The 12897-nt window shown below is 39.4% G+C and overlaps 1 protein-coding gene across 2 annotated transcripts in view; it reads left to right on the top strand.

Annotated features, from left to right (window-relative positions):
* The first annotated feature begins 5933 nt into the window (after window positions 1-5933).
* LOC138152140 (transcription factor E2F6-like) overlaps window positions 5934-12897 on the top strand; it is a 30279-nt gene continuing 23315 nt past the window's right edge. Inside the window, exons 1-2 of one of the 2 annotated variants that reach the window (XM_069075943.1) lie at window positions 5934-6083; window positions 11562-11607. In XM_069075943.1, the coding sequence (XP_068932044.1) occupies window positions 5949-6083; window positions 11562-11607 (181 nt within the window). In that variant the 5' untranslated portion in view covers window positions 5934-5948. The remainder of the gene's footprint in view (window positions 6084-11561; window positions 11608-12897) is intronic. The other variant, XM_069075944.1, reaches the window with a different exon arrangement.

Raw genomic sequence — 12897 nt, 5'->3', positions numbered from 1 at the left:
GTACTTCTGGGCTGGATAGCCTAGCACGTTTTCTCACTGGGTGTTTTTATCTTTGCAAGCCCTGGAATCAGAACTTGAAGGGACCTTGCAGTCCTTAATAAAAGAATTTGTCCTGTGAAGTTTGGATTCAGTCAAAGGGCTGGACTTAAGGATCTAGAGGCCACAGGTTCCCTACCCCAGTAGCTAGACTATCAATTGTCCTTATTTAACTGTGGTGCCCATAACTGAACACAGTCATCCGTGTGTGGTCTGCCCCAGTCACTTAATACCTCATTGGAATCTACATATCTCTTAAATGCAGTCTAAGATAATATTAGCAGTTTTGGCTGTGATGATACATGTTGACTCATGCCAGGTTTTCAAAATTCACCAACTCCTGATCCTTCAAACTCATGTTGTATTTTGAAATTGGATTTTTTGAACCTGAATGGAAAATTCCATATTTATGCATTACAAGTAGGAATTTTTATTTTTTTTGCATTTATATCTCCAATGCTTGGTACATAGTTGGCACTTAATAAACACTTGTTACTTTACTCTTGAATTTAATCTTTGTGGATTCAGCCCAGTGGCCTAATAATAAGGAGGCATTTGGTAGAGTAGAAAGAGCACGTTAACTGATATCACAAAGCCTCGATCCAAATCTTTTTATCCTTGTGGTTCTGTTTACATTATTGTAGTCATTGTGTATATTACTTTCTTGACTCTAACTGCATCAGTTCATAACTGCATCAGTTCATGCTTTTCCATACTTTTCTGTGTTCATCATTTCTTTTAGCACTGTAGTATTTTTTAGTGTATCTACCATCCCACAAGCATTCCAGCATTTGACTAATGCTATTTTTTCATCAGCCAGTTTGCAAGGTGTGCCAGTCATAGAATCTTAAGAATTGGAAGAGATTAAAGAGTCATCTAGCCTAACCCCGACATGAAGAAAGAACCCCCTTTAGGATATCTCAGAAAATAGCTTTCCAGCCTCAGCTTGAAGACCATGAGTGATAGGATACTTATTCTTTTTTTTTTTTTAAGCAATCAGGGTTAAGTAACTTGCTCCAGGTTACACGGCCAGTTATTTCTGGGTGTGGTGCTAAGTATCAGAGCCAGGATTCGATCCCAGGTCATCCTGATTCTGGGGCCCGTGCTTTTACTTGCTGTGCTACCTGGCCGCCCCAGGATACTTACTCTTAAGTCTTGTGTTTTTGGACAGCTCCTGTTAAGTTCTTTCATAAATGGTCATTTATGGAATGCTTTTAGGTAAGCAGCTAGGTAGCATAGCAGTGGACAGAACACTGGATCTGGAGTCAGGGAGATGGGATTTCACCTCCAGCCTCAAACACTTAGTAGCTTGTGTGACCCAGGGGAAGTCACTTACCTTCTGTTTACCTCAGTTTCCTCATCTGCAAAATGGAAATAATAGTACCTGCCTCACAGGATTGACATGAAAATCAAAAAAGGTAATATTTTAAAGTATTTTTTGAGTCTTGAATGCTCTAGAAATGCTAGCTGTTACTTGTTTGAGGCAATCAAGGTTAAGTGAGCTAACCAGAGTCACACAACTAGTTAAGTGTCTGAGGCTAAATTTGAACTGGGGACTCCATCCATGAGGCCACTTCCACTGCCCCCTAGCTGTTATTTATAGCCTTATTTTAATTGCTTCTACCATAGATTTAAAATTGAAAGCAACCCTAAGAGGCCATTTATTCCAACTCTCAATTTTACAGATGAGACCCAAAGATGTTAATCCAAAGTCATGCATTAAGTACAAAAACCCCTTCAGTGTTTCATCATGGTTTGGAAGTGCCTGGTTCTTGATAGCTGCTTTAGTCAAGTGACTCCTGTGGCAGAGGGTTTGCCAAGCTGGGAATCTTCAAGCCTGTGATGCATTGTGTGCTTGTTGCCCAAAGACCAGTCCAACTAAGTTCAGAGGCTTGTCACCAGGTGGGCTGTAAAATGTCCAAGAAATTTCTATAACATGAAATTTCCCTGAGATCATAGAACCTCATCCCCTTATTTTTTTATTTTTTGCATATTCTGTCTCCCAAACTATATAGGAAGCTGCAGAAACTATTGTAGCTTCATAGAGAATACAAAGATGCATAAATCAATGCTTTGCTCAATACTTGTTGAGTAATGGATACTAAGTAAATATTGATGGCTCACAAATGCCTTGCAAGGCTCAAGTAGTGTAGAAAGCCTTTATAAGAGTAAATGAACATCCCCCTAGTTGATTAATGGCCAAATGATATGAACAGGCAGTTTTCAGATGAAGAAATTAGAACTCTAATGATATGAAAAAATGCTCTAAATCACTTGATTAGAGAAATGTAAATCAAAACAACAGAGGTACTGCATCATACCTATCATTATACCTATCACATAGGTATACATGATTTATATATCACATATTATATCACATTATACCTATCACATACCTATCACACTATCAGAGTGGCTAACATGACAAAACAGGAAAATTATTAATGCTGGAGAAGATGTGGGAAAATTAGAGTTGTGAACTGATCCAACCATTCTGGAAAGCAATTTGAAACTATGCCCAAAAGGCTATAAAAATGCATACCCATTGACCCAACAATATTGCTTCTAGGTCTGTATCCCAAAGAGATCATACAAATGGGAAAAGGACCTACATGTACAAAAATATAGCAGCTCTTGTGGGGGCAAAGAATTGGAAATTGAGGGGATGTCCATCAATTGGGGAATGGCTGAAAAAGCTGTGGTATATCAATGTACTGGAATATTATTATGCTATAAGAAATGCTGAGCAGACAGACTTCAGAAAAACCTGGAAAGACTTAAATGAACTGATGCTGAAAGAAGTGGGCAGAACCAGGAGAGCATTGTACATAGTAACCACCACATTGTGCAACGATGACCAGTTTTGGTGGGTTTTTTTTTTTTTTTTTTTGCTTTTTGGAGGGTCAGTTGGAGTTAAGTGACTTGCCCAAGGTCACATGGCTAGTAAGTGTTAAGTATATGAAGCCAAATTTGAACTCAGGTCCTCCTGACTCCAGGGCCGGTGCTCTATTCACTGTGCCACCTAGCCTCCCCAGATGACCAGTTTTGGTAAGATTTATCTCTTCTTAGCAATGCAAGGATCTAAAATGACTCCAAAGATCTCATGATGGAAAATGCTGTCCATATCCAGAAAAAGAACTGTGGAGTCTGAATGCAGATTGAAGCAAATTATTTGCTCTTTTTCCCCCCTCTTTTTGTTTGTTTCTTCTTCTTTTTTGTAGTTTGTCTCATTGTCTTCATGACTAATGTGAAATATAGCTTCAATATGAATGTATATGTAGAGCTGTTATCAAATTGCACTCTGTCTTATGGTGGGGGAAGGGGAGAGATAGGGAGAAAATTTGGAACTCAAAATCTTAATGGAAGTCAATGTTGGAAACAAAATTTTAAAAAAGTGAAAACTTACAAATTTTATTGCATTAGAAAAGAAATTCTATTTTCTGTGTCTTGTATCTTTTTATTTTCATTCAATATAAAATTCAAATAATTGAACTATCAATCTATGAACCATGGAAAGTATAACTAGCTTCTACTATTCTTGTAAATAAGGACTCTTCAGATCACTGAAAAGGATATGACTCAGATCTTGTTACATGATGAATGTCAGTCACAACCCACCTCTTACCTTCTCATAGAGTGCAAATCTTCGTTCACATCTTTGCCCAAAGCTTTTAGAGTAAGGAAATTCACTCAGTAAGCTGGGGGTACTTCCTCCTACTTGAAAAAACATATCTTGGAGGCACCAGTGTTATACTCAAAATTCCCATGACCATTGATTGTGATCCCATGACCCTCAGATAAAGATATGAACTGCAGCTTTTTGCTTATGGAGTATAATTTGTAAAATTTGGATAGAGGAAGGTATACTTCAAAGACTGATATCAGTGTGGATACCGAGTACAGTTGAACTGAATTCAGGAAACATTTGTAAACAAAATATAAACAAAACGGTCATCCTTGTAATACACAGAACAATGATATATGTAAGCATGAGGTCATAAGCAAAGTGTTATCTGAGTTCTAGGGAGGGGTGTGTGTGTAAATCATTTTTTTGGAAAAAGATTTAAGTTAAACTTTTAAAAATGTACTATAACTCAGAATGATTTGGATAGTGGGATTTGGTGGTGAAAGGCATTCTAGACACAGCAAACATCCTTTACAAAGACAGGCAAATAGTTTGAGGGAAAGAATGGAACAATAGTTAGCAATTGGTTGCCAAATCAAATCATTTCTGCCTTCACAACATATCTCCTATCAATCTCCTTTCCACCTACATAATCACCAGCTTGGCTCAGGTCATCATCACCTCTCCTTAAAATATGCAAGAATCTTGATTGATCTCCCATCCTCTCCAGTCCATACTGTACTTAGCTGTCAAATTTCTATTCCTAAAGAAGGGGTCTGGCCATGTCAAAGAACTGCTCTAGGGGACACCTTTACTTCTAGGATAAAATACAGACTCTTTTGTTTGGCATTTAAAACCCTTCACAATATGGCTACAATAAGGTGACCTTTTCAGGCTCATCACACATTACTCTCCTACATGTATTCTACATTCAAGCCAAAATGCTTGCCAGCTGCTCCCCATAGGATTCCCTCCCCTTTCCCTCACAGAGACCCTCAAGAAGTGCCAGCTGCTAAGGGAAGCCTATCCTGATTTCCTCTCAACTTGCTAGGGCACTCCACTCCAGAAATTACTTTGTATAAATTTTCTTTATATAATTCACAATGCACTTTGAATTATTTAGCTCATAGGGTCATAAATCTGGAGTTCTAAGGGACTGTCAAGTCTAAGCCCTCATTTTGGTACTGTTATGCTTTTTACGGTCACAGGGCTATCAAGTGTTAGGTGAGATTGGAAGCGTCAGACAGTCCTGGGTTTAGAGCTGAAGCCGGTAACAAGAGTTTAAACAACATTGCGGTTAAATGACTTGCCAGGGGTCACACAGTTGACTGTGTCTGAGGCCGAATTTCAACTCAGTTCTCCCCAACTCCAAGTCCCGAGCTCTATCCCCTTACACCAAGATGTTAATCTAGTGGAAGGGCATTTTCATTTTGTTGGCTTTATGTGCCCGGTGCCCAGTGCCTGGCACCCAGTAGGTGCTGCTAGTCGAATTTTGAGAAGGGGGAAAGGAAGGATAGGAGTGAATTGGAAGCCTTGGAGATGGGGTGAAGGGTGGAAGGATGAGGGGGAACTTGGAAGAGAGGGAGAAATGGAAGAAAGGGAAGGAGAGGTGAAAGGCTTGTAAGAGTGGGAGGGAGCGAGAAGCGGAAGGAGTGCAGAGCCTGAGGAGAGATCGGAGAGGAGGGGAGAGGTGAGAGGCTTGGAAGAGAGGGCGAAGTGGAAGACTTGTAAGAAAGGGAGGGAGAGGCTGGAAACGTGCAGGAGGGAAAGGGCGAGAAGTGCGAGGCTGCGGGAGGCTGGAGAGAGTGAGGAACACCCCGGGGTCGTGTAGGCGGAAGAGAGGGGAGAGGTGGGAGGCGTGTAGGAAGGAGGGAGAGGGCGAGAAGCAGGAGGCTTGGAAGAGGGAGAGAGGCGTGCAAGCGGGAGGGAGAAGCGAGTGGGCTCGTAAGAGGGGTTGAGGCGGGGAGCTCGCAGAAGAGAGGAAGAGAGAAGCGGGAGCTGTCTGGAGGGGAGCAGGGGAGAGGCGGGCAGAAGGGAGGGTGCAGGGAGAGGCGGGAGGGAGCAGGGAGAGGCGGCAGAAAGGAGGGCGCAGGGAGAAGCGGGAGGGAGCAGGCAGAGGCGGGAGGCGTGCGGGAGGGAGGGAAGGAGGCCTCGGCCCGGAGCCCAGACGCCCGAGGGACCTGTGGGTAGCGGGTGGCTGGCGCGGGAAAGCCCGGCTCGCCGCGTGGGGGGCGCGGGCAGCAGGCAGCTGCTGGCTAGCGGCGGCGCAGGGCCCGGAGCGGGCGGGATGAGCGGGGCGCGCGCGAGGCCGCGGGGCGGAGCCCCCGAGGCCGCGCCAAAGAACCGGGCCGGGGCCGGGACAGCACTCCCGGATCCCCGCGGCTCTCCCGGGGCCTGGGACGAGGAGAGAGAGAGCGCCCGGGTGAGTGAGGAAGGGGAGCGGGCGGGGGGAGACGACGCTTTGTCCCTTCTTCCCATCCTCTGATCTAGCCCCTCATTTTACAGATGAGGATATTGAGGCCCAGGCAGGGCAAACTGGCAGGCCCAAATCCCCCAAGCAGTCACTGCCATATCCAGTATTTGCAGTATTTGCCCCCAGGGCCTTGGACTTCGAATTCCGGGAATAGCCCGGGATTTCTGGGCAGGGACAGAGGGTTTCCCTCCTTCTACGAAGCTTCCTCTGAAGCATCGTCGGGAAATTGATTGGTTAGAGCAAAGCGAACCCGGTCAGGAGCAGCAACAACTGGGTCATTTCTTCTCCCTAAGGCTCAGTTTCCTCCTCTGTAAAATTGGAGGGTTGTAATGGATGGCCTCTACGGGTGGTCAAGCCCTAAGAAGACCTCCTCTTCTCCCCTGGCCTGTGGATTTCGCCTTGTGGATTTTAGCAGTGATTTTATCCAGCGCAGTCAGTCAGTCAATCAGTTAACATTTATTAAGCGACTGGCCCTTCCCAAACACGTTTAATGCCTCAAGGACCTTTAAAAGCAATTCGTGAGTCGATTGAGGGCTCGCTTGGTCCTTACTACTTTGGCTTTTCCAGGTACCCCCATCACTTAGCTCTAAAGCCTGGCACTGACGTCATTAATAAAATTACTCCGTCAGTGGCTTGGTTTTCTAACACTCACAGTTTTCCAGGGTTCATTTTGCAGGCTCTCCTGCCTTACCTGGGGCATTGACTTTCCTGAACTACTGTTATAGGGAGTAGGCTTAGAAAGGAAGAAAATGGAATTGTTTGGTGTGTGGAAGGTGACAGTGACTAATGCTGATTTGCAGAGCATCTTAGGCTTCATTAATTCAATAAAAATCCATTAAGAGCCTACTACGTGCCAGATACTGAAAATGCCCAGAACTGGAAAATGGAGTGTGTTGTTTAAGGAACACCCAGGAAGACAGCAACTGAATCAAAGAATACATTGGAGGGGACGAGGGGAGGGTTATAAGGTGTAACAAGAATGTATAGATATATGGGGAGGGGCTGGAGGGGGTTATTAAGGGCTTTGAATGTCAAACCAGATTTTCTTTTTGATCCTGCAGGTAATAGGGAGACACTGGAGTTTATTGGGAGAGAGGAGAGAGTTGTGACCTGGTCAGACCTTCAGTTTAGGAAGATCATTTTGACAGCTTAGTGGAGAATGGATTGGAGGGGGCTGAGACTTCCAGAGAGAACAACTAGCAAGCTATTGCAATGTCCAAGTGAGGTGTAGGGTTGGGTGGGGGATAGGGAACTAAGTGGCTTTCTGAAGGAACTTCTGGGGTGAGGGAAAAGTATATTGTGGAATTCAAAGATATTTCTTTTGCCTAGAACTCAGGTAACATTAGGATGCATATACAAATTATCTAACCTATATCTTTTGACATGTTATGTAAACTGTTGCTAACTAATGCTTAAGAGTATGAATTGGGAAGGCTATAAAAACCTTAGCCCTTCCAGGTCAATCCAAGGTCACTTTAATTCCATCCCCTCCCTAGTTTGGGGCAGGTATGGATAGGAAAGTAGAAAATAGAAGATAAGCTCTTTGAGGGCAAAGACTGTTTTATTTTTTTTATCTTTGTATCCTTAGCTCCTAGCAAAGTTCCTGGAACAGAGCAGATACATATTAAATGCTTGCTGAATGAATAAATTAATGATTGAATGAAATGAGCCTGTTAGGTAGATTTTATTTTTATTTTTGTAATTTAATATTTAACTTTCCCCCCATTTACAGGTAAAAATATTTTTTAACATTAATTTAAAAAGATTTTTGAGTTCCAAATTCTCTTCCTCCCTCCTTCCTACCCCCATTGAGAAGGCTAGCAATTTGATCTGTTTTACATGTTCAATCATGCAAAACATTTTTCCAAGTTAGTCATGTGTTGTAAAAGAAAACAGACAAAAAAAAAACAAGAAAAATTAAAAAATAAAGAAAAACTATGCTTCTATCTGCATTCAGACTCCATCAGTTCTTTCTCTGGAGTGAATAGCATTTTTTCATTATAAGCCCTTCAGAATTGTCTTTAGATCTTTGTATTGCTGAGAATAGCTAAGTCATTCACAATCAATCATCATGCAGTTTTGCCATTACTGTATACGATGTTCTCCTGGTTCTGTTCATTTCAATTTGCATCAGTTCATGTAAGTCTTTCCAGGTTTTTCTGAGAGCATCCTGCTCATCATTTCTTATAGTACAACAGTATCCCATTGAAATCATATATAGCATCTTGTTCAGTCATTCCCCTGTTGTTGGACATCCCCTCAATTTCCAATTCTTTGCCAGCACTAAAAGAGTTGCTATAAATATTTTTGTACATTAGGTCCTTTTCCTTTTTTTTTTAATCTCTTTGGGATACATATCTAGTACTGGCATTGCTTGATCAAAGGGTATGCATGGTTTTAGAGCCCTTTGGGCGTAGTTCCAAATTGCTCTCCAGAGTGGTTGAATAGGTACACCACTTCACTAGGTAACTTTTAGAAGAGGGGAAGATTGGAGGCAAAGAGATTAGCAATGAGGCTTTTTAGTAATCTTGGAGAAAAGTGATTAGTGTAAAGAGGTAGTAGGCTCCCTCTCATTGGGAGGCAGAATATGGAAAACCACTTTTTTGTGTATTTTGTTGTTGAGGATTTTTTTTTTGTATGTGACTTGGACTGAATGACTACTGAACTCCCTTGTAGCTCTAAAATCCTGTGATTCTATGACCTTTAAAATGACAACTAGCAATTGTGATTGCCAAGCTTCTGTGAATAATCTTGGAAAAATCATGGAAAAGGAAGAGATGCCATAGGACTTCAGAAGGGCATGACACTGGAAGACAATGAAGTACCAAACTATAAGTTGCGGTTATCTTGACCTTGATTTTGGGCAAAATTTTCGAATGAATTAATAAGTGATGGTTTATAAACTTTAAAAAAGGAAGCATTGAGCACTAGGAGGCAGCATGGATTGGAGTGAACAGATCATGTTAGAGTAACTTTATTTCCCTTCTAACAGGGTACCTAGGCTATTAGATCAGGGGAATCAATTTACCCAGGTTTTAGCAAAGTAAATAAAACTTCTCATGTTATCCTTATGGACAAGGTAGAGATATATAAGGTAAATGATGGTGTAGATAGATGGATTGGTTGAAATACTGGACCAAAAGTAGTTATTAATGTGTTAATGTCATCTTGGAGGGAAGTCTCTGAGTACCCTAGGGATCTATCTTTAATCCCTGACTATTCAGCATTTTGATCAGTGACTTGGATGAAGCCATAGAAGCATGCTTGCCAAATTTGTGGATATCATAAAGTTAAGAGGGATAGCACAATAAATTACAAAGTCAGGATCCAAGTAGATCCCAAGCACACCAGAATGATGAGCTAAATCCAAAAAGATAAACTCTAATAGTTCTGTAATTGAATTAAAAAATCAATTTCATGAATTTGATGGAGTAATATAAAAAATTAGTAATTTTAATACCAAAATATTGGTAATTTAAATAGTAATATAAAAAATTGGAAGCTCAATTTGCATCAGTAATCAGTAACAGCTAAAAATGTGAATATTAGTCTAGGCAGGATTAAGAAGGTACAGTGGCCAAAGGAAAGCTTTAATCCTTCTGATAAACTTGCTCTGCTTAGACCACATCTAAGGTACTGTGTTCAGTTCTGGGAGCCACATTTTAAGTAAAGCATTGACAAACTGGTGTGTCTAGAGAAGCAGTGGAGACCAATGATTGATGGAAGGAAATGGGGATGTTGATACTAAAGAATGGAAGACTTCGGAGGAGCATGATAGCTAACTTCAGTTACATTAAGGATTACCATGTGGAAGAGGAATAAAACCTGTTTGGCCCTGAAGAGAGAACTAGGAGCAGGGGATGGTAACTGCAAATAAGCAATTGTAAATTGGCTCAATATAGGGGTAAATTTCCTTTAATTATGATTAAAGATGACCAATTTGTAATGAACTGCCTTGTGGGTCCTTCTTTCACTTGAGTTTTTCAAATGGAGGCTAATCAATTTGAAGTGTCTTTTCCCCCCTCTACTGTGGTTCTTAGATTTACGTCTTACCTTCATTTTAGCAGTCACTAATATAGTCACAGAATCCGAAAGTTAGGATCTCAAGGTATGGAAGACATCTCATCTTCTAGTATAATCTATTTATGCCTAACCAAGAATGTATTTACTTTGGGTGGAATTTGTTTTTATTTATATGTGTCCATGTCCTCCCCCTTTACTTTCTCCCCATTCCCACCCTCCATCTGAAGTAAAATGTAAACCTGAGGGCAAGGACTGTTGCCCTGAAATTTATGTCATTTAGTTAACAGGCATTTTTTAAGCGCTTACTATGAGCTAATAAAGTACCTAGCATAGAGTAGGTGCTTAATAAATGCTTGTTGAGTGATCATTCAGTCTTTAAATGAGAACCTACAAATGAGGGAGTTCTTCCTGGCATATTTTACCTAGACCCACCCTGGGTCATCTTCCTGTGACTTAGAAAACATGAAAAATGAGACATTTTATATATATAAATACATACTCAAGTTAACTACAAAGGACCCATGAAGGTAGGTGCTATCTGCATTCAGAGAAAGAACTGATAAACAGAAGTACATATAGAATGATTTATATATATATATATATACACACACACATATTTGTGTCTAATGGTAGCCATGTATAGGGCAGTAGGGGGAGAAGACAGAAAAAAAAAAGGCAAGTTACATGATAACTTTCTTATATATTTAAAAGGAATAGCAAGTTATATATGATAGATTCATAGTTTCATGTTTAATCATCTTTTTTCTATTCTACTGTGTTATGGAAATGCTTCTTTTACTTCTTAAGTTCAGAATAAAATTTAAAGAAAGAAAAAGAAATAAACTGACAAATATAAGGAGTTCAGAGAAAAATGGAAAGACATATGAATTGATACAGAATGAAGTAGAAAAAAGGAGGAAATATATATTATAATTAGAGTAATGTAAATGAAAAGAACAATAAGAGGAAGCCAGACTATGAGTAATTTTCACCAAATCTGGACAGGGAAAACATAGAATGAAACATACCTCTCTCTCCCTTATCTTGGAATGTTGAATGACCTGTCAGCTATGATCACTATAGCAGTTGTTTTTATTTTTGTTTTAATTTTTAAATTAACATTGTATTGCCTTTCTTTGCTACAAGGGAGAATTTGATGTTTTATTTATGTGAGAGTTTGTATTTATGATCCTTCCAAAGACTTATAAAACCACATGCTTTCTGAGGAGAGTAGAAGGAATTGAATTTAATGCTAATGACATAAATTTGTTGAGGTGACAAAACTGCCAGCTCCCGTTTGTCACCTTAAGGGGACAAAAAATTACCCGTTGAAATGCTTATTACTTATATTATCTTTTATAATTTATCAACTAGATGCAATCTGACATATTCCTTTTTTTTAAGCTACCAGAAATAAAAAATAACTTAGAAGAAAACATTCCCAGGAAAAGTAAGTGAAATACTGTATATTTTAATATTGTATAATTTGATATTTTATAGTTAAATATATATTTAGATTATTTTCCTGTGCATATTTAGTTTTTAAATGCATGAATAAATCTCTTGGAGGAATCTAGGAATGCAGTAAAGATTGTTCTTTCTATGGTAACAGGTATATTTCTGGCAAAGCTTCTAAGGCCATTGCCATATTATAATAGGGTGAGTAATTTGCTCAGCATTATTTTGAAATTCAATTATGCTAGTGTAGATGATTTCATGGTTTCTGGAGAGAGATACATATTGCTGTTGAAAGCTGCCTTGCAAAAACTTAGCAGGTCATGTTTTATTCTATTTCTCTCTCAATCCCAGTTACAATTACATTTACTGTCATGCCTTGGTTGGGTAGGTATCAGTTGCTTTTATTCCCCATATCATCTGCAGCACGATTGAGGAAAATCATCAGGCTTACTGGAATTAGGAGATATGTCATTTTATTTCCTCCAAGAGAGAAAAGTACGTGGACTGATGTCTTGCTTTAAGTATTGTTTGAGTCAGGGTGTTTGAGTATTATATAGCATAGTCCTGACCAATATTCATGGAAATAAATGCTTATGAAATCCAGGGGGAAAATATCCAATTTGCATTTTTATATTTTAAAATCTATATAATGTTTAAGGAAGCAAGAAAAAGGTATCATAATGGTGTTTAATACCTTAATTACCTTTATGCACTCATCAATATATAGTTTACAAGATGAGGAACCATAGGTTTGGAAAATTGCATGTAGTGTTAGACTCCATTGATGTATTGATTAGTTTTGTTGAATCGCTTTTTTAAACCCTTTTTTATTCCTTGTTACAAGGGGCAGCTCTCTGGGAATGAGAAGGGTAAAGAAATAATTGGAAATGAAAGTAGTATAAAAATTTAAAAAGATCTATAAAAATTAAAAAAAACATAGTCTATAGATGTGACAACTTAATTGTTTAGTTGTAGTGAATAGAGTTTATTTTTGTGCAAAAAAGACTTTAAATTATACATGTTAAAAAAATTAAAGAATCACAATGCTTGTGGATGAGGTGTCATATAATTAGGTTCAGAAAGTTCCAAGACATTTTTACAGTCCTGCTATTTAGAAAAAGAGAAAAGAACACTGTGAATGTACAAATAAATACTTTAAAAAAAAATTTGTTGAAAGATGAGAGGCAGCATAATATAGAACAACAGTCTGGGTATTCAGGAGACCTATATTCAAATTCTGCTTCTCTGCTTACTAACTCAATTACTATAGATCATTTATTTA

The sequence above is a fragment of the Petaurus breviceps genome, unplaced genomic scaffold, assembly GCF_028583685.1.
Source record: "Petaurus breviceps papuanus isolate PSGF00001 unplaced genomic scaffold, PetGlider_PUasm1.0 90919, whole genome shotgun sequence".
Taxonomy (NCBI): domain Eukaryota; kingdom Metazoa; phylum Chordata; class Mammalia; order Diprotodontia; family Petauridae; genus Petaurus; species Petaurus breviceps.
The sequence above is the reverse complement of the archived record's forward strand: the minus strand, read 5'-3'. Positions and strand labels throughout refer to the sequence as shown.